Source organism: Phalacrocorax carbo, chromosome 2 (assembly GCF_963921805.1).
Source record: "Phalacrocorax carbo chromosome 2, bPhaCar2.1, whole genome shotgun sequence".
NCBI lineage: Eukaryota > Metazoa > Chordata > Aves > Suliformes > Phalacrocoracidae > Phalacrocorax > Phalacrocorax carbo.
The window spans coordinates 120,911,230-120,934,429 of NC_087514.1; the positions used below are offsets into that span (position 1 = coordinate 120,911,230).

General features: G+C 36.1%; 1 protein-coding gene across 4 annotated transcripts in view; it reads right to left on the reverse strand.

The window, feature by feature from the left end:
• The window catches only part of ATP2C1 (ATPase secretory pathway Ca2+ transporting 1), a 69,784-nt gene that overhangs the window by 3,767 nt on the left and 42,817 nt on the right, over nucleotides 1-23,200 (reverse strand). For all 4 annotated transcript variants that reach the window (XM_064444133.1, XM_064444135.1, XM_064444134.1 and 1 more), the window contains 17 exons: nucleotides 22,860-22,968; nucleotides 19,825-19,980; nucleotides 19,086-19,154; nucleotides 17,319-17,394; nucleotides 16,753-16,819; nucleotides 15,492-15,616; nucleotides 14,178-14,275; nucleotides 12,929-13,024; nucleotides 12,728-12,817; nucleotides 11,221-11,325; nucleotides 9,401-9,557; nucleotides 7,868-8,038; nucleotides 6,769-6,866; nucleotides 5,097-5,147; nucleotides 4,122-4,288; nucleotides 2,286-2,354; nucleotides 474-590 (listed from right to left, as the gene is read on the reverse strand). In XM_064444133.1, the coding sequence (XP_064300203.1) occupies nucleotides 474-590; nucleotides 2,286-2,354; nucleotides 4,122-4,288; nucleotides 5,097-5,147; nucleotides 6,769-6,866; nucleotides 7,868-8,038; nucleotides 9,401-9,557; nucleotides 11,221-11,325; nucleotides 12,728-12,817; nucleotides 12,929-13,024; nucleotides 14,178-14,275; nucleotides 15,492-15,616; nucleotides 16,753-16,819; nucleotides 17,319-17,394; nucleotides 19,086-19,154; nucleotides 19,825-19,980; nucleotides 22,860-22,968 (1,821 nt within the window). The remainder of the gene's footprint in view (nucleotides 1-473; nucleotides 591-2,285; nucleotides 2,355-4,121; nucleotides 4,289-5,096; nucleotides 5,148-6,768; nucleotides 6,867-7,867; nucleotides 8,039-9,400; nucleotides 9,558-11,220; nucleotides 11,326-12,727; nucleotides 12,818-12,928; nucleotides 13,025-14,177; nucleotides 14,276-15,491; nucleotides 15,617-16,752; nucleotides 16,820-17,318; nucleotides 17,395-19,085; nucleotides 19,155-19,824; nucleotides 19,981-22,859; nucleotides 22,969-23,200) is intronic.

The window sequence follows — 23,200 nt, forward strand, 5'->3', positions numbered from 1 at the left end:
GTATTCTAACACTGCAGTTTGTGAGTCCATAAATACATTATATCAACAGCATTAAAATTATCAGACATTAAAGGAAGCTGCAATATTAGTTATGTTCCCTGTTTCTGTTACAGTGATCAACCTAGCTAAAGATTTTACTGCTAGCTCCTTTCCACCTCTCCCTCCACCATCTATCTGCACTGAAGTGAGTCAGAGGAAGAACCCAGAGGGAAGCCAGAATCCTGCATGCAAGTTTCATGGGCATATCTGTGGATCTTTAGGTATCTATGCTACCCCCATAATTACCATTAAACACTAAAGCAGACCAAAGGGAATGAACATAGAACTATGCTGCAAACATTGTAATTCAAATAAAAAGTTTACTGTTTCAGAAACATTTCCCTGAAGTTTAACACTTCAGTTTCCTTTATGAGCAACCATTTTCCTTGCTGAAATAAAAGGACTACAGACCTCTAATGGTCTAAAGTAATTACCTTTGAGCTGGAGGCCCATCCATAATAATATTGATCCATAAGATCTGCATGGCATTGAGAGGATTAGGAAAGTTCATTAATGTAGCCAGTGAGATTAAAGTCAGTGCTGCTATACTCCTGTTGAAAGAATCCATAATTATAACTGTCAGCACGGAACATTTCTGAAGATCCACTGATAACTGCTTTGTAATCAACGCTTCAAGTGTTTAAGAGTAGATACAGATTTTGACAGTGTGAATCATGACTTGATGTAAGCCTAACTTTAAAGGTAGAGCATGAATTCATTTAGAATACTCATCTTGACGCAGCCCGTATTTAAAACAGTGTTGCTTTTATGATAAAAAACCAGCAAATTTATGTCTTAAAAACCTCCCAAACTTTAAGATACCATTTCAGAGTTATCACTCACCTTCACATAATTAATTTTTTACTGCGGAACTGGGTCCTATACTTTTATTGTGCCAGAGGTGGAACTTCTAAACAAGGTTTTGAAAAACAAAGTACTTTTACACTTTTGATGTAAACACAACTACTCAGTCAAGGCAAGGTACTACCCAAACTCCCTAACAATACCTACACCACCCCTCATTATTAGCAAGATGAAAAGGCTAGGCCAGAGGCTGAAAACAGATTAGCTGGTTGCAAGCTTGCTGTTAGAAACCTCTAACAAGTATGCGCTAATTGCTTTCAGTGCAAGAATAAGTGGTTTCATAACCAACAAGAAGAGAGCAAGGCTTGTAACAATTCTGAATTTAGCACTCTACTAAACCCTATTATGCTCTCCCTATAAAGAGGGACAGAAAAAAAACGGTAACTCATTCATCAAAAAACTGAGGCTACCATTCCCGAGGCCAATAGGCAAGCACACTTTCCCAGGACAGTTACGCTTGGTTATTTTTCAGAAGCAGATTTCTAGTTTCTACTAATCCAGAACACTAGTCAAGATTGGAAGTATATGACACTTCTTACAATTTCTGTGCAAGGTTTAAGAGGCTGGTGTTTTCTGGGTTTTGTTGTGTTGAGGGTTTTTGGTGGGGATTTTTGCTTTTGGGGTTCTTTGGGGGCGTATTTGGCATTTGTGGGGTTTTTGGTGCTTTTTGTGGGTTTTTGTTTTGTTTTGGGGTTTTTTTGTTTGGGTTTTGTTTTGTTTTTTTTTTAATTTCTTTAACCTTATTCAACCACTCGGAAATGCCATGAAGGCTTCAAAAAAGTACATGAAAAACATGGTGAAAAGGAAAAAGATGTTCCTGAATCCAGATTCAGTAAGATAAACTCACAAAATTTTTTAAACTAAGGCTTAATGAACTCTTGTCGTCTTGTCCTACATGTACACATGATATAGTCAGCATAGGCATCGTTATATGCAAGAAAAGGAAGTCAGCTTCACAGAGCTAAATCATTCCACAAGCCAGTATATGGATTACAGAGAAACTAACCTCCTGTTTCCCTGGTTTCCTCCATTTGATATACTTGCTCTAGTTAAGGAGGGAATGACTAGTAACATCATCTTTAAACAAGGACCCAAAGGTAGCTATGCTGTTTCTCTCCATCCTCTCATTTATTGACTTTTCACATCTTAACAGGAAGAACTATGGCAAAGTTAGAGGGCTTTTTGTTGCACTATTTTCTGATCCTTTAAAAACGAAACAAGCCTCCAAATACAAAATACCAACAATTCAAAAGCATAGCATATCAGCATTCCATGCAACATTTCCATTGTTCACACAATTTATGCAGCATCTGTTTCATGATGCTTTGATTCATTCACAATGTGGTTAGAACTTTCTGATACTGCCAACTTTCCAAACTTACGTGCTCAGTTGGAATCTAACAAAATTTTTTATGTTATTATAAATTCCTTTACCCTCTTCAATTGCAGACCTGCAATTAAAAACAAAGATTACATTGCTAGACAAACGAGACTACTGCCAAAAAAAGCTTAAAACAAACCAAGAAAAGCTATTACTTTAAGCAGCAATACAAATGTCAAGAAACAAATGGAGATGAGGTTCTTATAACTTTGGCGGTCATTGTTTTTCAACTTGACTATGAGATTAATCACAACAGTTATTTTTCCAGCCCCTTAACTTCCAAAATGAAATGTCAGTATTAAATCTCATCCATGTTCAGGATTCACCATCATCCTTGATGAGTCCTTCCGATTCAAGTTAGATAATTAAAAAAAAAGGCAAACACACACACTAACAAAAGTATAGAAATATAGCATGACTTTGAAAGACCATGTATTCCTACTGCACCAGAATGAAATATGTATAGACCACCTTCTCGAACTCCAGCATGTGTCGCAACTTGCCTATCACATTATCACAATTATAGTGATACCTAGTTCAAGTCTACTCTGCTGCAAATAAAACTGATTTCTTTCTTACACCCCCCAATAGCCAAGAAACAATTCATCAGCATTCCTTTTGTAACTTTTAAGACAAAAAGATTAAAGGGATTGGAGGAAGGATGTAAAACTATGGCAGCTCATACTTTTCCCCCCCTTAGTGTTCACCACTCTTTTTACTCTCCTGTTGGAGAACTTTCCTGATGAAGCAAGCGAAAGTGGATAAAGCATTCCAGCAAAAACCTCAGCAAGCCCAAGTAAAGTACTTACCACAAATGTCCTTCCTATGTACTCTTCTGAATATCTTAAAATGACTCCCTTCTTTCTTGTTTTTGCACAACAGCACATTGCTGTTGGCTGCCTTATTATGGAAACTTTTTAACTCTCAGATCATCCTCTGACATACTGCTACCTAGGTAGATTTTCTTATACTGTGCATCTACATTTCATTTCTTCCCAAGGGTTAAGCGTCATACTTTCAGACAAACCGAAGTGTTCTGAGATTGATGCGTAATTTCAAAATGAAGGCTATGTCACTAGACAGCAGTCCAGCTCTGCCAACAGCCACTACCTTCTGAAGGCAGGTGGATTAAATTCAAAATAAGAGAAGTTTAGCTATGCTCTTTTTGAAGTATACCAAGCAAACAAAAAAGCACAAGTAATGAATAGCTGGTTACAGCAAGTTGGTAACTTATTTTCACCTGTGATATTTAAATAGCTTATATTCCTTTCCTTTTCTGAAACACCACCACATTTAAAGGGTTTACACAGCACTGTGTAAAATTTTTAAATCTTGAGAGGAATGCTCTCTCTCATTTTTACATAAGATTTATGCTTCTGAAGTAAGAAATTAAATGAAGATGAATCCTACTGACAGCTAACAGACTCACAATTTCACTTCAGTTATGTTTCCAAATACACTACAAGCACAATTCTACTTGGAGAAGCAGAAATACAGATTAGTTTTTATAGCACATACATGCATAACCTCCTTCCTTACTTACATCTGATCTATGTACAAGACCAAAGTAACAAAAGGTCTGAACACATAAATACATTCTTTCTTCCATTAACATACATAAAGACAGAAATGCTTAGTTGCCCCTTGTACTATTATGTTCCCAGCTCTTTTTTAAGAGGATAATACAGGTAATCACCATAAAGATAATTCTCCTGGCTTACCGGAGAACTCTAACAGCTTCTACACTTACAAGTTCAGTGAACTTCTTTTGGTTTTAACCCAGGCAACATTTCATTAAAACAATATAGCACAAAGCATGTACATAACTATCACCTACATTATTGTCTGAAAATCATCATCCACGAGGATCATATCCGCTGCCTCTTTACAAACATCTGTTCCGGTTTGTCCCATTGCTACACCAATATCTGCAGCCTTCAGAGCAACAGCATCATTCACTCCATCTCCTGTCATAGCTACTACTGCACCGTTATTTTGCAGGGACTATAGAAAAGAAAGGGAAAAGAGCTTAAATCAGGAACTAAAAAAAAAATAATTCTATAATATTTTTCTAGATGCAAGGTTGGCATCATCACCCCACCCCAATCCCCTTTCCCCCCCAATTTCTTGTAATTCCACTGTAAAAAAAATGCAGCTATTTTAATGAATTTTTATACAGGATTTTAGGTTAAACTTCAGTTCATATATTCAGACAGCCTAAATTGTAAAGCTAGGATATATAAAAAATCTGCCTTTACAAGAAAGTAAAAAGCTCTAGAGAAAGAAAGATGATACTGTATTTACATTACCATTATCACTCTCTTATAATTCCCAATATATTCCAACTGTCTCAATGCTTGACTTCATTCTCCTTACTGTTGTTTTTCTGATTGCTCCAATTGTTACACTGAGTATACCCTTCTCTGCTACCCTTCTTTTGTCAACTTCTGAATGGAAGCATTACCTCAGACATGGCTTGAAATTCATGCCCTTTTATCCAGTTCTGAGTATCAGAAGTATCAGAAATATGGTTCTTCCAAGTTCCTAGTCAATTCAACTGCAGTGTGACAAAATCTCTATCAACCCTCAGCTCCCTACATAGAAGAAAGCACGACGTTGCCTACCAGCAGCTGCCTATCCCTTGTGGACACTATGCATTTTTCTAGTAATATTTTCAAATAGACTTCACTTTCAAAGCAAGTAAATTTCTGGTTTCATCTTGGCACACTGTAGCACATTATAATTTCAGTAAAGGCACCACAAACAGTACTCATAGCAACAGTCCAGTATTTGAGCCTCCAGTAAGACGTACCTTTATGATTTTCAATTTATGTCGGGGACTGGCTCTGTAAAATACTGCGATCTGTTAAAAGCACAGTAAAGAAGTAGTGAAAAGTTGAGAAACGTGAAGAATTGCACTAGATTCTATAAAACTAGATGATAGAAAAAATATTATCAAAGGCCAGCTGTACTCTTGCTAGCTCTAAAGTTGAAGTACCAGTGAGCTGTGTTTTTAATAGAGTAAAAATCATTAATTCCAGAGAAAACTCCAAGTGTGTTCTGGTAACCAAAGTTAGTGCTACTTATTTCAAAACAGAATATGCAATTTTAAAACCCTCTGAAATTGTGAAGCAACTGGGCTATAATGACTTGCTGCTGGCCTTCCTGACTAAATTCATGCAAGCGATTGCCATGCTGACTCTATAAAAAAAATGTCCTTTTCCAATGTCAGCGCTAGTGGCAAGCCACTCCGGACATTTCAATTTTACTAGTTTGTGTAGCATATTAGTAACAGATTAAAATTTTAAAGCTAATTTAAAAATATGCCAGCTTTGAATAAATACTTTTTTCAGCATTTTTTTTTTGTCTCTGCTCTTCTCTGTGAATTGAAATTTCAGCATGTCAAATTTAGCTTTCCATAAACTCCATACTGTTAGCATTCACATCTCTTTTTCCTTTAGACTGTAAACAGATATCAATCTTAATGGTTGATTTTTATTTAAAATCTTATTAGGAATTATACCTACAAAATGAATTTGGTTTCAGGTCAAACATGCACTAAGTAAATTTGTCGCTATTTCAGTTATTTAAGGTGGACAGCCCTTAAGAACAAGCATTACCAAATAAACCAAAAATTACTATTTGCCACACAACTCTTTTTTTCTAAGTTTGTTTTTGTGAGTCACCAAGGAAAGACACAAAGCTGACATGAACATTTCTTGACTGTAAATATTTGGCTTTTGGCTTGCTTACATCAGACTCAAGCAAGCTGCAGTCTAACTTTGCAGTCTTTTGCAAACAGAGCAGCATTTTTATGCATAAATTTTGCAACATAGCCAAGCCTGAACCTCAACTGCATTTGATTATGCCTTCACATTTACAACTTTGACATTGGCCAATAGATTTAGTTATTTAAAACTCAAAAGTAACAAGCAGTAACTTAATAAATAGACCCTTTCAAAATTCTCAACCAGTGACCTCAGATTGATTAAAAGTCATTGAAGATACAGACAGCTCCTCTTACGAATTATGAAAGGATGGACTGTCTGAACATGCAAACTGTGGGATTATACACATGAGCTGAGCTATTCAAAGAAATAAAATGGTCTAACAATAGAAAAAGGCAATGATACTCACTGAGAGTAGGAAAGTGAAAGTTTCAATATAGGCATTGAAAGGTAAAAACAAACTGCATCATTAAAAGAGACAAAGGTAATGAACTCACTGAAAAGATACTGTATGAGCTGAAAGAAATAAGTTTTCATATGGTCATATGTCAAACCAAAAGATACTTGTTTGATCTGGGACAGCTTCCGTATTTCTGTACTAAAAGCCTCTGCTAATTTACTGTATCACCTACTTCTATTAGAACCATGTTGTTTGTATCTCAGAAGTCACATTTTAGCTTTCCACAGAAAAAAAGCACTTCTCAATATAACATATATCCTGTACTGCATTTCAGTAAGTAGTATATCAAAACCAACCTTTGGTGTTATTTGAGAAAGCTGCTGAATATCCAAATCATCTATTTCTTCTCCAGAGATTGCCTGTGAATTTTTGGAATACAATCCTAGTCGACTAGCTGGAAATAAACAATAGAAAAGGTATAATAACAACTTACCCTTGTAAAACATTATGTACCAAATTTTATTTTTCTTTAAACGTGTATTTTCTGCAGCATTTCAGATTTGAAATGCCTAGAGCAGAACATCTTAACACCTTATTGGTTCAGTATGCTGGAGTCAATATCTGAACTTTAGAGTAACAAAACACATGTTACAAAGTCTATCCTAATCAGATATTTATTTCCTTGGACTTTTTAGGTCTAAAGGTCTGTACCTCATTGTGTCAGGTGCCATGTAAACACGAGAGCTCAGTCCTCTCTGAAGAAATCACAGTTCAAAAATAACAAAACAAAAAAATGAAAGATGACATGGGGAAGACAAGGATAAAAAAGCCCTCTGCAAAAGTACTGCTAGCTTGTGGGTGTACTTTTTATGTGCACATTCAACTTTTTCTTCATCATTCTGTACATAAAGAATTCATATGCTGGCTTAAGAACCTATACTTTTATGTATTATATTGTAAAACATAAAGTTAAGTAATTGTTTAAATATTTATTAATAGAATTTGAACTTCAAACTGAGTTATATGGACAAAACTGTATTTGAGAGTATTGAAGTGCCATATTGATCCTAAATACTCATTGCTGGCTATTTTCATTTCTCTGTTGCTTTAAGACAGGCATCCAAAGCTGATGGTAGGGAGAGCAGTGTTGGGGTGTAAGAATAAGAATCAGAAGTCAAGTGTATCTTATAACAAAATACAGTAAGAAATTATAAATGCTCAAACAGCAAAAGTCATACTTTAACCAAATTCAAAAAACTAGAGGTTAAGCTGAAACCAAAGTATCACCTCAGGCTAGGATTGTTATTTTTAACTTCTTCTAATTCCACCATGCTATATCCATCACACAGAATTCAAAAATGTTAAAGACTTAATGCCCGCACTTTGTAACAATTAGCTAGGCATTGCCAAAAAGAGAAAACAAGTGAAAAATGAAAGGAAGTGGACTATTCGTACCAATGGCCACTGCAGTCTCCTGTGAATCTCCAGTAATCATTTTTATTGCAACTCCTGATGTTATAAGTGTAGTAACAGCTTCTTTTACACCAGTCCGTGGAGGATCAATTATTCCCACAAGCCCCAAAAAAGTCAGTTGTCCTAACTCAGGACCAGAAGCTAAGGCCAGAACTTTTAGGAGGGAAAAAAAAAAAAAAGAAGAAGAAAAAAAATATTTGAAATTAACATTTACATAAGCATTTAAAACAACTTTTTTTTTTTTTTAAATGAAAGCTAATGGCATACAACTATATGTCTGCATATTGACCAAAGGCCTCAGTGCTGAAACACTGAGTAGCTTTGCTCATCTGAGTATTCCACTTCTTTAAACCTTGGAAGCAATGTCTGTTATCATGAGCATTCAGAACAGCCCACTTACATGTATTCCTTTCTTCCAAAGGATAGTCTTTTTACCAAAACATACATATTCCAGGTTTTAAAGATAACTTTCTTATCTGTTCTCAGATGAAAGCATTTATACTTTCACTATATGGAAAGAGAACAGCACTTAGCTTTGAGGTTTCTCTCTACACGCATGGCTGGGTTTTTGGGGGGGTTTGTTGTTGTTGTTTACAACATTTTTATTGTCTGCTTTGTTTTTTTCTTTTTAGAGAGACAAATTTTATTGAGTACATGCTCAATATCTTCTCGAATGTCTTTTACAGTAGAACTCTTAATTCAAATATATTTAAATGACATAAGAGTTGTAAGACAAAAGCAAATTCATTTTTTTCAAAACACTATCCTGGATTTTTTTTGTTTGACTGTGGTCTGAAGCAGACACAAAGAATGACTGTCCAAACAAAGCAACCACAAAAAGATACCACTCCTGGCAAATCATTTCAGTTTCTAGTAATGTGCACCTTGGGAATTTCCTGAGCCACACAGTACCCATACCTTCCCATTAAAAAGCTGTGGACGGACTTAACAGCCTAGAGGTCTCTTTACAGAGGCCAAAGAGAGCCAGCCATGTATAATGCTTGCCCACAATCACCTCCTATTGATCATCTTGCGAAAAGTACTCACAGTCGTCTTTAAAAATCTCTACACTGTGTTAATATAAAATGTTGTAGTCCTAATGGCACCTCCTGACCTGCAGTCAGCTGCGCTAGCCTAACTCACAAAACAAAGGTACAGAACCCAAAGTAATTAAAAAAAACAATCACAAAACAAAAAAAACCCAAACATCCACATTTTTTAAAAAAATCCACAAAATCTAAAATGAGATATGGAAGCTATTGGGCAGCAATGTACTGTTCAGTTATGGTCACATGCAAGACATGTCAGGAACCAGCAGTGCCTTTTCTCACCCTTTGCAATTTAATTATTATACAGGCCTTAGGCAACACCACCTGTTTTTCCACTCCCCCATTTAAAAGAAAAGTTAAACCACTCAGTGGCACTCACTGAACAAAAAAATTCCTACTGCGCTTTTTTTTAAATAAGCAGTGTCATTAAAAAAAAAGTTATTTTGAGACACTGAAAATGTCTTACCTCTAAGTCCTGCAGAGCCCATAGATGTCTTTTCTTGCTGGTATTGCTCTCGCTGTTGCTGAACGAGAGGTAGTGTCTGCCCCTTACAGTTATATGATGTACAGTACCTAATGACTTGTTCATAAGCACCTTTCATAAAGCAAACTTCAGGTTTGTCCTAAAAGGAAAAATTTTTGTCTGCACACGTATACAGATACATAAATATACGCATACACAAGTACACATACGTGCAAATGTAAAAATGGCGTGTCTGTACTTCTCTAGTCTTCAGAATATAATAGAAATCAAAGTTACAGTTCTAAATCTAAAAATCTGTTCTTTTGAGTATTTCACAATGTTCAAGAGTGGTAATGTCAAAAGAGCCAAGCTATTAATCAATATCCCATTTCAGTAGACATACACATTAGACACTGTGGGTCAGAGTTTATAGACTAAAGAGGCCATGGAAAGGACAGAAATGAAACCTACACAGAACATTAGACCTGAAAGACATTTAGTTCATCATCTGACCAGCTGCACAGGTCATTAAACATCACCTGCATCCTCGTCCCATGCCTAACTCCTCTATTTTTCAGATAGCTATCTAGCCTTGATAACATCAAGGGACTGAGAATCCACCACCTACCTTGAACACAACTCCAATGGTAAATTAACCAATTCTTTCCCTTCCCCTTGCCTCAGCTCAATTTCCAGTTACTGATTCTCATCTTTTCTTCCCTGTTGGCTAAAAAGCTCTCTCTTAATACACCTATTTTTGCCCTGTGAAGTATTTATGCACTGTAGTCAAGTTACCTCAGTCTTTCTGACAGGCTTAACTGATAGAGCTCTAAGTTTCTATTCCCACTGTTTTCCTAGCCTTCAAATAATTTATGCTCCCTTTAAAACTGTTACCAATTCTTTCAACAATCTTTTAAAAATGCTGATACCAAAACACAGACACAGTAAATCCTTACATGGATGAAAATCATATAGCAATTCCTGCTCACTACTCTTTATACAGACAAGGCTAATACAACCATATTATCCATATAGATAAAAGCAGTCAAATACTTTGTTTCCAAAGCAAAGATTTTATTGTGATACTTGAACACTATCAGTAGCCTTCTTTTTTTTTTTTTTTTCTTCTCAGAAGTGCTAGGAAATTTTCCATAAATCCAAGATAAGGTCTATTGTTGCACATATTATCTAGAAGGCTCCAGTTATCAGACTGGTAGTGACTATGTCAATATTTGTAACAAAAGCATTCAGATTGGTTTAAATGAAATATGAATGCAAATATGCATGTGGACGCACAAGAAGACAGAAAAAAAGAGGTTAAAGAATGGTGTCTATTGATAATGTGGGACACTGTTGACATCAATAAAATCTGTCAACACTGGGGAATGTGCTGTCTGCTTGAAAACCAGAAAACCTGGGCTTTCAGGCAAAAGAATTTTTAACTATTGAACATCAATGCATCTCCTTACTCTTCATTCATTATGTAACTACATAGCCCTGAAGCGGCAGCAGATTGGCAGAATTGCTTTAGATGTTTGAGGGGGGAGGAAGAGGAGGAAAGATCAGCCAGGTATACATTCGAAGTCTCAGGTATCACAATACTTAAAATTATTTCCCAGTATGTCTTTTATGGCAATAATTTCTTGTGATTCTTAATCTCATCTCCACTTCAGAGTTTGAAACTAAAACTGTGACTGTTACCAAAACATATTCCCAGGACTGTGCACTACCAGCCTGCTGTAACCTCTGAAGTGAAAAACGAGGATATTAAACGAGGTACATAACCATTCTACAGAGCTAGTGCACAAGGGAACAGAGTTTACCTGCTGTGTTCTGTGAACACATTTAACAGCCATCCATTTTTGTTCTGAGCTGAAGGGATACTCAGCCTTCCTTATGTAGTCCTCCTGGAGCCCATCTAAACCCATCTGTATAAAACAGAAGTACCACCATAATGTCAGGACCTTTTCTTTTCAAACAGCTATGCAATTTGTTAACTTGTTGAGACATCTTAGTTAACAATCATTTCTTCAAAAACCAGTTTAATCTCCAAAGTTGCTTTTGAGAACACTGTTCCAGTTTAGATAAACTAGTGCTGAAAGAACCTAGAGGCTTCTTTCAGGCTTCAGCATAAGTCAGACCATTTAACATGGTTATACTATCTTTGACCCAAAGATCTTGAAATACTTTGTAGATTATGACCATCCACAAACACAAGTCTTGCAATGGCTAGCAATGTAGCTCTTGATTTGACAAACATGTCTAAAGCCCCAATGTATTTTTAATTTTTTTTAATATCTTCTATGTACTTTCTCTGCTAGGAGGGCCCACAAAATTATAACACAAGACTGTGGCAAAGTCTGGAGAAGGCAAGTCACTGATTTTGAGTCTGTGTGATCCAACCTGAAATGACTTGTTTTTCATCTGAAACTAACCATGAAGACTCCAGACAAAATCTACATCATTCGGAATGCCGTTCTCTCCCCAACCCTGATGCAACTCACAGCATTCCATGCTCTACCCTTAACCAAGTCCAGGAGAAAGTGCTGATTAAAAAAGATGCAGAAGCAGCAGCCTGCCTTAAGCCATTCTCAGTACTTAGAGCTTCACAACTCCTTCACTACCTCCCTTTCCAGCAACAGCTGTGAAAGATTCCTGTTCTCACTTTCTATGGGCTCTTGCCAAAATAACATCACACACTGCTCCTTTCCAGTCAAAGACTGGGGACTTGGAATAAGTCTCAGCAGGAAAAGACAGATACATCTCGGGCCTCAGTTACACAGGGAGAGAAAGACTAATGCACTCATCTTTCAAGGTTTTTATCAATTTATTTGCCATAGTAGAAAAAAAATCAAGCGCTAAGATGCCTTGCCACATTTCTCAGTAGCTGTAATGGGTGTGTCACAGCATTACAAAAACACCAAAAACATTTAACTACAACGTCCCCAATTCAGACTACCTCACTTAAAGGGCACTATAAATGCTGCAGTCACCAATACATCAGTTACCAACTTCTTACTGCTTCTGATGAGAACTGGGAAAGAGACAGCACAATCAATATTCAACAGGTAAATTAGCTTGTGGCACATAAAATGACAGTCCTAGGTGCAAGAAGATGAAAATAAAGATTCTACTTCAGTTCTAAATAACTCTCTCATCTTCCAGATTGCCCAAAGACTTCCAATAGACAAGAAACATAGGGGATGAGCAACTGCAATACAAACCCAGGAGCCCCAAAGCAGAGGAAAATGAGGAAAAAAGAAATAAAAAACACTATTTCTACACACTTCCCACCTGCCATGAATCCACAAAGAACCATCAAGTACACACCTTCATAGCAAGCGCAATTAAAGCTCCTTCTGTTGGCTTCCCCATTAACGTGTTGTTTCTGATCAAAGCATCATTGCACACACAACCAGCCTGAGAGATGAGGAAGGAAAAGGGAGAAAACAGAACACAAAGTCAATGCCATAAAAAAGCTCTTATGCTATGTCATCAATTAAAACTCACCTCCCTGTGCCAACATCTTACCTCAACAATTTTGCTAATGGATGGGTTGTTATAACCATGAATAACTTCACCATCAAGCATCACTTCTCCAAACCTGTTATAACCTACTCCAGTAACCTGCAAGACAAACAGCCAAAGGTAGTATGCAATGTAATGTTCACTGGGTTTATGAACCATTTTGATCTCAGCTTTTTACTATAAACTACAGAAAATTTTAAAAAAGCCATTCATAATGACTGATTTTACCCAGCATGGATGGATTCTCCTACTCAGCTTCTAATGTGGCAGGTGCTAGATTAAGGCATAAAAATTCTGAGGGCGAGTTCTTCAACAAAATATATTAGAGACTGATTTTTTTTAAAAAGTAGCAATTTTATTCCTTAACATTGCATTTATGTATGCATGTTGTTGCCTTGCAGTATTAGGCCTGCTTTCTTCTTTTCTTCTTTCTTTTGCTTTCTAATTTTTTCCTCCTATTTGCCTTTATCCTGGTTAATAATGCATAACCCCAGCAGGGGAATGGAAGTGCAGAGCAGAGTCCTACTTTCATCCAGTAAGAAGAATGAAGGAAAAAATAAAAGTCATAGTTGAACAGCCTATCAGCTGAGACCTCAGAGAGGTGTTAAAAACAGTAGAATTGTATTTTTGGTGCATAAAAGCCAGGCATCCCACTAGGATCCTAAAAGCCTTCATGTCTACAGCATTAACAGCTAATATATTATATAGCCATTTCAAGTTCTCTTGCAATTAGGAAAAAGGAGCTGATTTGACCCAGATGTAAACAAGTTGTGCTAGTAAAAAAAGCAATTACAGTATTCCTATAGAATTCTAAGGATAGAAAAATAAAAACCAGTATATATAAGCCAACATAGGTAAATAACAGGAAATAATATGAAAAAAATCCAGTATTTATGCTTACAAAAGTCAGTGACAAGACCCTCTGTTAACTGTAATGTGAAAAAAACCTGACTGAGAAGAGTTTGAGAGTTTTATTGTGTCCTACAGCCATCAAGAGATTTAAGAACTTAATTATACAAAAAATTTGTCTGTAACCAGAGACAGCTTGGATAACTGCAATAGAGGACTCAAAAGCTACAATACTAAGTGAACTGAAGAACAGAATTCAGTGGGTGTTGAGGAACAGAAATTTGGTGCAACAAAGTTACACTTTAACGGATGCTTTACCCGCAGTACACTCAAGCATGTTTCAGCTGGTACACACAATAAAGTAAAAGGGAAAATTGAAGTCCGACAGACCCTCACTACATACCTCAGCATGCTGCCCATCTGAAGTGAAAATATGAGTAACAGTCATTTCATTCTTTGTGAGAGTTCCAGTTTTATCTGAACAAATTACATTGCAACAACCTGAAATAAGCAATTAACATTTATAAGACAATGCTTCTTTAGAACATTGTGAGTCACTAAAAAGTATTCAAGACAAGCAAATTTCTAGAAATACTGCAGCTGTCTTCGTAAAAAACAAAATGAGATTTAAGAAAGACAGCCGATTTTTAACTATTAATGAACAGCTGTGCAAGGTTCTTCGCAAGTTTGCCCAATAAATAAAACACCCTAGTTAGAAGCCCAAATTCACCACTGCTCTGAAATGCTTCCATTCACTACCTCTCCATCATTTCATTCTGCTGTATCTCAAACTACGTCACTAAAATCTCAGCTGTGATTCCTGGTGAGGAGGAAAGCTAAGAGCCTGCTTATAGCACTCATTCTTCTTTACTAAAAAGTGCAACATCTAACACTAGCCACAACACTTGCATCACACAAAAGCGTGACTTACACTACTAAATCTGCAAATTTTAGTAAGAATGAAAAGATTACAGAAATGTTAGATTTGGATATGCCTTTTTAAATGAGGAAAAGAGCATTTTGAAACAGTGTTGCAGTATCTTGACATTTTTGGACACTATAGCGAGAATTGCAAAGGCAAGAAAAAACCTTGCACCACTAATGAAACTCTTGCCAGCAGCATTAGAAAAAAATATTTCCGATCTTCAAATGCAAAAGAAATTCAAATGCAGCAGAATTATTTAACTTAGTATTTCTATTTCTTTTCCATGTCCTGTGCTTCACATGTTTCATGACTGAAACTACGTACAGAATGTTTTTAAGATTTAATGGTTTTAAATGATTTTAAGTTTTAATATGAGCAGCATAACATCCTGCAGGTGCATTACTATGAAAGCTTTTTCTAGTATTCAAACTTGGATTTGTTTCCAACTGCCAATATCATCCCTAAATTTACACCAAAAATTTAGTTTAGAAAACATTTTACAAGTCTTATTTAACACGAACATCTTCAAGAAAGTATAAAAAGAGTACCCTGTACATCCGATCACTCACACAGTTTAAAGTGATGCTAGTGCAATAGTGACAGACTATTTCAGTTAAATTAAAAAAGTAGTTGGTGGTCCCTCAAAAACATATACCTGAATTCTGTGAAAATGCATTTAGTTTAGGAGTGTTTTAAAGATACCACCACTTTGCTAGCAAAATAAGAATACCTGCTTCATTTTAACTATTAGTCATCAATATTTGTGTTGATTTCCTAACATTCCGGTCATACCTAAAGTTTCAACAATAGGCAGTTTTTTTACAATAGCCCGTTTCTTCACCATTCTCATCACACCAAGGGCCAGTGTCACTGTAACCACAATTGGGAGTCCTTCAGGGATTGCAGCGACAGCCAAACTGTAATGAAAGTAAATATACAAGTCTTGCCTTAGAATATCATACATGAATACATAGCAATGATGCATTTACACTTCAGAACACTGTTTCTGTAGCTGTGTTCACTGAGGTTAAAAGTGAAAGAAAGCAGAGCCATGTGATTCTAGTTGTATACCATTCATTGTAAGATACACACTGAACACAGTAACAAAATGCAATAACTTCAACATTTCTATTCATTAGTTATGCAAAAGTATGAAGAAAAAAGGGGGGGGGGGAATCAAATGTACATCTGTTTTGCCTACACAAAACACTAATTAGGACTGTGCAAAGCAGCCCAGATTGTGAAGAATATGGGAAACAGAAGTGGGAAATGCCACCACTTCAAGTGACCGCTGTTCCACAAGCTGTTACTTCCAGATCATGACATGGCAGAGAGCGAAGTGCTGGAACAGCATGGAAGGTCATTTAAAAAAAAAAAAAACAAAAAAAAAACCACCCCAGACCAAACAAATAAAAACAAATAACAGTGTAAACAAGATCACAATAACTCATTACACAATGCTCACAGATGCACATCCTGGTGTTATTTTTCCCTCTCCTCCCCAAAAGGGTAAATCTCCAGAGCCTGATCCTGTCACTTAAAGAAACACTTCTGCCTTACGCACTGTCCACATAATTCGCAACTCAGCAACTTTTCTAGCAGTACAGTTAGATCCTCTAAATTCAGTGTTATTCTCAGCAGACAACAGCCTGGAATTAAGTTTCCAGAGTATGTTAGAAAATGAGCTAATGAACTATGTGACACAAGGCTTGCAGCAACTTAGTTTTGTCTGATGCCAGTTATAAAATTATGTTTTCTTTATTTACTCAGTGACAGAAATTAAAAAACTGTACAGTGCTTATCATGTTTGCAGACGTTCCATAAGACACTCAAATCACCATACAAATGCAGTTTAAGAAACTGACACGAACACACCCTATCATCAAAAATGTGCATGAATTTGCTCTTCTACAGCACAAAGTCTTTTTTCATTTCAAATTACTTATGTGTACTTAAAAAGAGTCTGTGTGCAAGTGTACTATAATACACATCACTAGTTTTCAGACACTTGCTGTAAGGCATGATCTACACTATTTAAAAACAAAAATCTTACCTCACACCAATTGTGAACATATCAAGTATATGCTTTCCTTGCAACCAGCCAACCAGCATAATAACTCCTGTAAAGAAAATAAAACCAACATGTACTATTGCCTCATGGGGAAAAGAATAAGAACTCAAATAGCCAAAACCAAGCTTATCATCGTGCTACCCATAAAAATTTATTATTTCTTCTACTGTCAAAACATGATTCCATTAGTATGGCAAAGGTGAAGAAAGCCTCTGCCAATCAAGCTGCCCAGTCACACCAGCAGCGAGGTACTCACTCACGCACACCTTGAATAAGACTATAAGGCACACTGCAATTTAAAATGAAGCATTTAGAGGGCAAAAACTAAGTCAGAAAAGTACGTTTGCAGGAAAAAGCAAGGAAACACCCTTATGATGAAAGTTACATTGCATTAGTAATCTTCAGATGATTAGTCACATGAACTCAAGGCGACCAATAAAACGAGGAGTCAAAATATTTAAGGGTAGATCAAGCCCCATTTCCCCAAGCCTACACGTTGGTTTCAGTTACATAAATAATTTCTAATTCTTTTACATAAATTCTCTTACCTATTATAACAAAGGAATACAAGGAAAGCTGTTTTCCCAAGAGATCCATGCTCTTCTGCAGAGGTGTCTTTGGAGCCTTGATGAACAGTACACATGAAGCAGTTAACAAGCACAGGTTAAGAAGTGTGAACTATATCACATATTACTTCAGACATGCAAACTTTAAGACACTATCAGTGAGTAAGACACAGTTATACCCTATGCTTCCAGATGTTTACTTTGTGAAACAGACTACTTTTCCATTCTTGTGTAGAATTCAAGAAGATTGAAGAACCCTTCAATTAAATGAAAAAATTCATTTAAAATATTATTTGGGAGCTTTGTAATGCCTACAGAAAATCTAATACAAAAGGTCATATCAAAGATTTTCTAAAATAAATAAATAAACAAACGAACGAACAATACTGAGTAAAAGCCACTGCACTTCTACCAAGGCCAAAACGATCTTGACAACAAGAATAAAGATGACTTTTCAAGACAGAGGCATTAGAGAACTGGAAAACCTATTGTATCTCAAAAGGAATTTGTTAATCATCTGCAGAAAATTCAATTTAGCCAAACAGAAAATCATGGAAATATTTAGACAATGTAGTGCCAAAAAAAGGTATAGAAAGGAGGAGGGGACATGAAGCAAAAATTCTAATTTAAAAAAAATCAAAACTAGAAAACCAGGAAAGTGGATTTTTACATTGGATGCCGGTAAGTCTGGGGTTTTGAACAGTACTATATGGTGGACTACAGTATAGAAAGCATGGCAAAAAAAGGAAGACAGGGTCCTTGTAAAATCACCTTTGTTCAACAAGTTATGAAAAAGGCACATACACTCTATATGAGAAAGCTAGTATCAAGTTTGATGCGCTCTTACCTTCAAAATTTACTTTCAAAATGAGATTACTGTAGTATAAGCACAAAAAATAACCCTACAATACTCTGATCATATTTTCCTCACGTGTATTAAAATGGATTCCACTTTGGTGACTGGACAGCAGTGTTTCCTTGTAAGGTGTAGTAAGGCACTGCAGCTAACAACATGGTCTGTGATACACTCCTGGCTGATGCATTTAATGCCCTTAGTTGCTCTGATTTGGCATATTTCAGAACTGTATATATCTGGAAGAGAAGTCCTGCCTGTACTATGCCTGGTTATGTCCTCACAGCTGGAGACAGACTGTCTTATTCTGATCCTACATTGATCAGGCAGCCAGAGAAGATGCTAGAAGACCCTAGACACACAAAGCACTCAAGTCTGATTTCCCATGTGAATCAGTGTACCACAGTAAAGAAAAAAATCACTCTGGGACTTCGGTATACAGGAGTCAAACGGAGTTTATAAAAGGTTAAAGTGGAGATCATGAAGCAGCAGGAGACATACACATAACCCTGCAGTATACTGCTAATCAAATGAAACGTAGTCCTGTGCACACACCACACAAATCTGTCATACAAATCCCTTTTGCACAAACATAGTTCCACTTGGAAAAAATAACACTTCAACAAATTGCAATGATATTCGTTCCATTGAACAGGTTCAGAATTTTATTTTCACAGTTAATATTTTTAGGTCAGCTATGGATATTTTGTTGCACTGAATTCAATTACTACTTTCATGTTCAAGAGCTAAGATTTATTTCACTAGAGGAAAGAAAAATATTAAAAGCAATGTAATTAAGTTTAGCTAAGTTCCTATGAAAAAAAAAATCAAAGTTTTAATGAATGAAATATACACCTACAAAATATACATCTTTACTTCTAAATATTCACTCTTACCTCTTCTGCTTGCATCATTTTGAAAACCTCCCCAAATTCAGAGTTTTCTCCTGTTCCAATAACTATCCCCTAAAAAAAAAAAAAAAATCACTGAAATAAAACCAATTCAAATCTGAAGTTTAATTTTTATGTTAGGGGTTGCTCTTTTCAGCTTTGACTCAAATAGTGGGCAAATGTCATCAGGCCTGTTATGATTCAGTGAGCTTTGTTTATAAAATTAATTCTTGGCACAAGTAGGACATATTTTTGCTAAAAACCTTTTCCCCTCTGTGAAACAAACTGCCATTCTGTGCACTGCTGGAGTATTTAGTAACTACCTGTAACAAAACTGAAACAGGGTAACACCTATCTAACACTAGCCGAAACTGTATTTTCAGTTACAGATTTTCAAACACAATTGTAGTTCTAGAAGCACATTACCACATCCTAGACAGAAGAGTTTCACATCATCTGTTTCCTGTAAATTTGAGCCTTCCTGGCCCTAGATTAGTTTTCTTTTTAAACTGGTGTCTGAAAAAGCACCAATGAGAAAAGCTATGCAGTGCATCATCACAGTAAAGTCTACAATTTTTCCAGTAAAAATTTCTATTTCCATTCCATTTCTATTTGTTTGGAAAACTCAAAATATATGTAGTCATTAAAGTACATTTCTCAATCGACAGATGAACTTTAAAAGTAAAACTGCCTTCAAAGAGTTGAAACATGGAACATAATTCTTCCCTAACAATAACAATTTTACCTTTGCTTTTCCACATCTGACCAATGTTCCCATGAAAGCAATATTGCTCCTAGAAGTGAGGTCTCCATTGGTTGCTGCTGGCTGAGGACCTGTAGATTTAGAGCAAGGAGCTGTCTCACCCGTGAGACTGGATTCATCAATAGAAAGGTCCACAGCCTTTGAAAACAAAATACACAGACTAGGTAAAAAAGCATGACAGTCTCTTCTAAGTAGCTGGAAGTTTTAATAGAAATTTCCCAATTTTGACCATTAAAAATACATTCAATTTTTCATATGGTAAGAATCAATGTCAATATCAACCACATTTTAGGGATCAACAAAGCAACAAGCACTCCTAGAGAATATTGCAGCAATGCAACAAGCTCTCACTTTGAAGAGTCGAAGTATACTCATAAATTTACGGTCATGATTGTTTTCCTATAAAACATTCAAGAGGTTGCAACTGTGATGCATTCGGTCACCAAACAAAATAATTAACTGGGAATGCAAGTGCACATACATATTAACCTCCCAACTCTTCCTCTACCGACTTCCTCCTATCATGGTCTGTTAAGAACTCACTAACAAAAAAACATATTTCATACTGTGCAAACAAAACCACTAAGTCTCTATAGGGAAAATGTTGTTCAGGCAACAGTCAAGTAGACTAGAGGAACAGAAGTTGCCTTTTTTTGGTTTAGGTTTTACTTTTGCGGTTTTCTGGTAGTACGTGGGGGTAGTTAGAGAAGGAAGAGGTAAAAATGAATTATTCTGTATTAGTCAGCTGACAGATGTAGAAAATAAAATTTGTTCTACAAATAAACTAAAACAAAAACAACTTATCAGAATAGGAATGGAAGAGAAATCTCTTTCCTCAACTGACAAATTCTTACATATGAATCTATTTACTTAGATGAGTCTTGAACAGAGTCAAAGCCTGAATCATTAAATTCTGTTCACAAAATTTAAGTAAAATAGTTTTGCATTTTTAAAAAGTATAAAGCCACTATTGGTGACCATACCACTAAATTTCAAGATAATCTTATCAAGAAAAACAGTGTCAAAGGATGCATAATATAGCTCAACTGCCAAAATGTTTTGAAAGGATATCACTTAAAAAGAGTAAATAGGAATCAGTTTCAATGCACTCGGCACCACCACAGTATAGCTGATAGCTCCAAGGTTCAAGCCGGGGTGGCTTTTTTTGTGTTTTGATTTGTTTTTTAAGTGGCATGATAATTGAGATGCGCTCCAGTTCTAGCTGCACAACAAAATGAACACAGGCTGCTAGATCAAAAATAATTTAGTCAATGTTAAAAAAGGATAGTACCTTTACTAAAGTGCTTTCTGATCAGTCAAATCCCTCTAATTCCTGCTATTCTCTCAAATAGTTACCAGTGCAGTACCCATTTTTAAAAGATGGATGCTGTATCAATAAAGGAAAAGGGACACTTGTCAAAAACTGCAATGAGTCTTTCAGTCAAAACCATAAAAAATGAGATTAATTCCAGAAAGTTCTATAGCAATTTTGTATTTGTGATGTATTCCTCAGACTCCAAGCTGAAACAGGATGAAGATGCCACTTTGCTACTGTTCACATTTAGCCATGAGCTCTGAAACATTTCTTGTCACTACCAAAAGGAATTGCGCTCAAAGCCTACACTGTTAAAGGTATGTTAGTTCTTGATGTTCTGGCTTTAGAGAAGATTACGATAAAACTTCATGGACCACTCATTAACATACAGAAAACTTAGGCCAGAAAAGGTCTTCAAATATGTTTCACCAAATGAGATTGCCCCTGCAATTTAGACCAGCGAAGAAACAACTTCTCATATATATGAAAGGCTTCAGGAAGTAAACAGTGCCTAATCACCAATTCTACAATTTTCTAGGACAGCGTCAATCAGAATAGGCTGAAGAGATCTAGTTCTTTATCTGAAAACAAGATGAAAACAAGATTACATGCTCTTACTTTCATATGATCTGCAAGAATAGTTGAGATAAAGATGACACAAATTTTCACCTGGTGTAGGGCTACAGACAACCGAGAAACTTCTAATTTCCTTTGTAAGAGGTGCAAGCATGCTGCAAGCTTATGAGCAAGAAACTAGGTGCTACTGCAACAGCAGTTTCATACCAATACAGACACTATACAATTGCTGAGGGAAGGAGAAACTGTTTGCAGTCACAAAAACAAACCCACTCAAGTAATAACTACACTACAGGGGCTAACAACAGACGATTCAGACAAATTTCTGAGACAAATTTGTGGTGCTCTGGAAACTAGCTCGTTTAGGCTTTGTCTATGAAGCGAGCACCGATTAATCCAGTATCAAACACGGATATACACCTCATCACATCCAGAAATTACTTTAACATGATACATAGCCCAGACCTGAGGATGCCCACTCTAACAGAAAAGTAACATGACACTACTGAACTGAAACCACCAGAAGCAAGATGAATATGTATACACTCCGTTTTTAGAGAATCTGCAAGTACTGTTATAGTGCCACTGGTTCAACTCAAGCACTTCCAGCAGTGCTAATATTAGGAATAAAATATTTAGTAAACCAGAAGGTGTAACAACACGCACTGATGAAAGTGTCAGAGAGAAAACATTACACTGGCACAATTTCACCTTTTTTTTTTTAATATTCCCTTATCAGAGAACACTGAAACTATACCCTAATGATTAATACAGACAGACTTGAAGTCACCTGTACCAGCTGCCAAATATCTTATAATTCAGACTGGAAACAATTTTACAACTTGTGTAACACTGAGGAAAAAGTACTCAACTAAAATTTTCAAGAATGCATCAGTACATGAAGTTGGAAAATTATTTCCTTTCACGTCCTATAATCAGAAACTACATATATTGTAAGAATGCACAATTACATTTGGGAACTGAATTATTTCAAAATTTCTATCTATACAGTTGTGAATTCCAAACAATAACATTTATTGCACTTGTATTCAGAGGCTATCTTCTCTTCCCCTCTGTTCCACAAAAAGAAAAGTTATTACATATTAAAGCAATATTAGGTATATACCTCAAACAGTCGTAGATCAGCTGGGACTCTGTCTCCAACTGACAGGCAGACTGTATCACCTGGGACTAAATCTCTTGCAAGTGTATGTTCCACCCTTCCTTCTCGTACACTGTAGATAAAAACATGAAGAGCATAAGAACATCTTTTCTGGCATTTTGTCAAATAAAAGCATTCACACTGCTGACTATGCATTGCAGTGTTACTGGTTTCAGCAAAATACCATTTCTATTTTGCTGTTTGTTTCTTAGAAGTTACACATCAGTTACATCACTTGAAGTCGTCAGAGGGGGAACAATGTGGAGTAATTTTTAGGCCTGTACAACAGTCTTTAAAATGAGCAA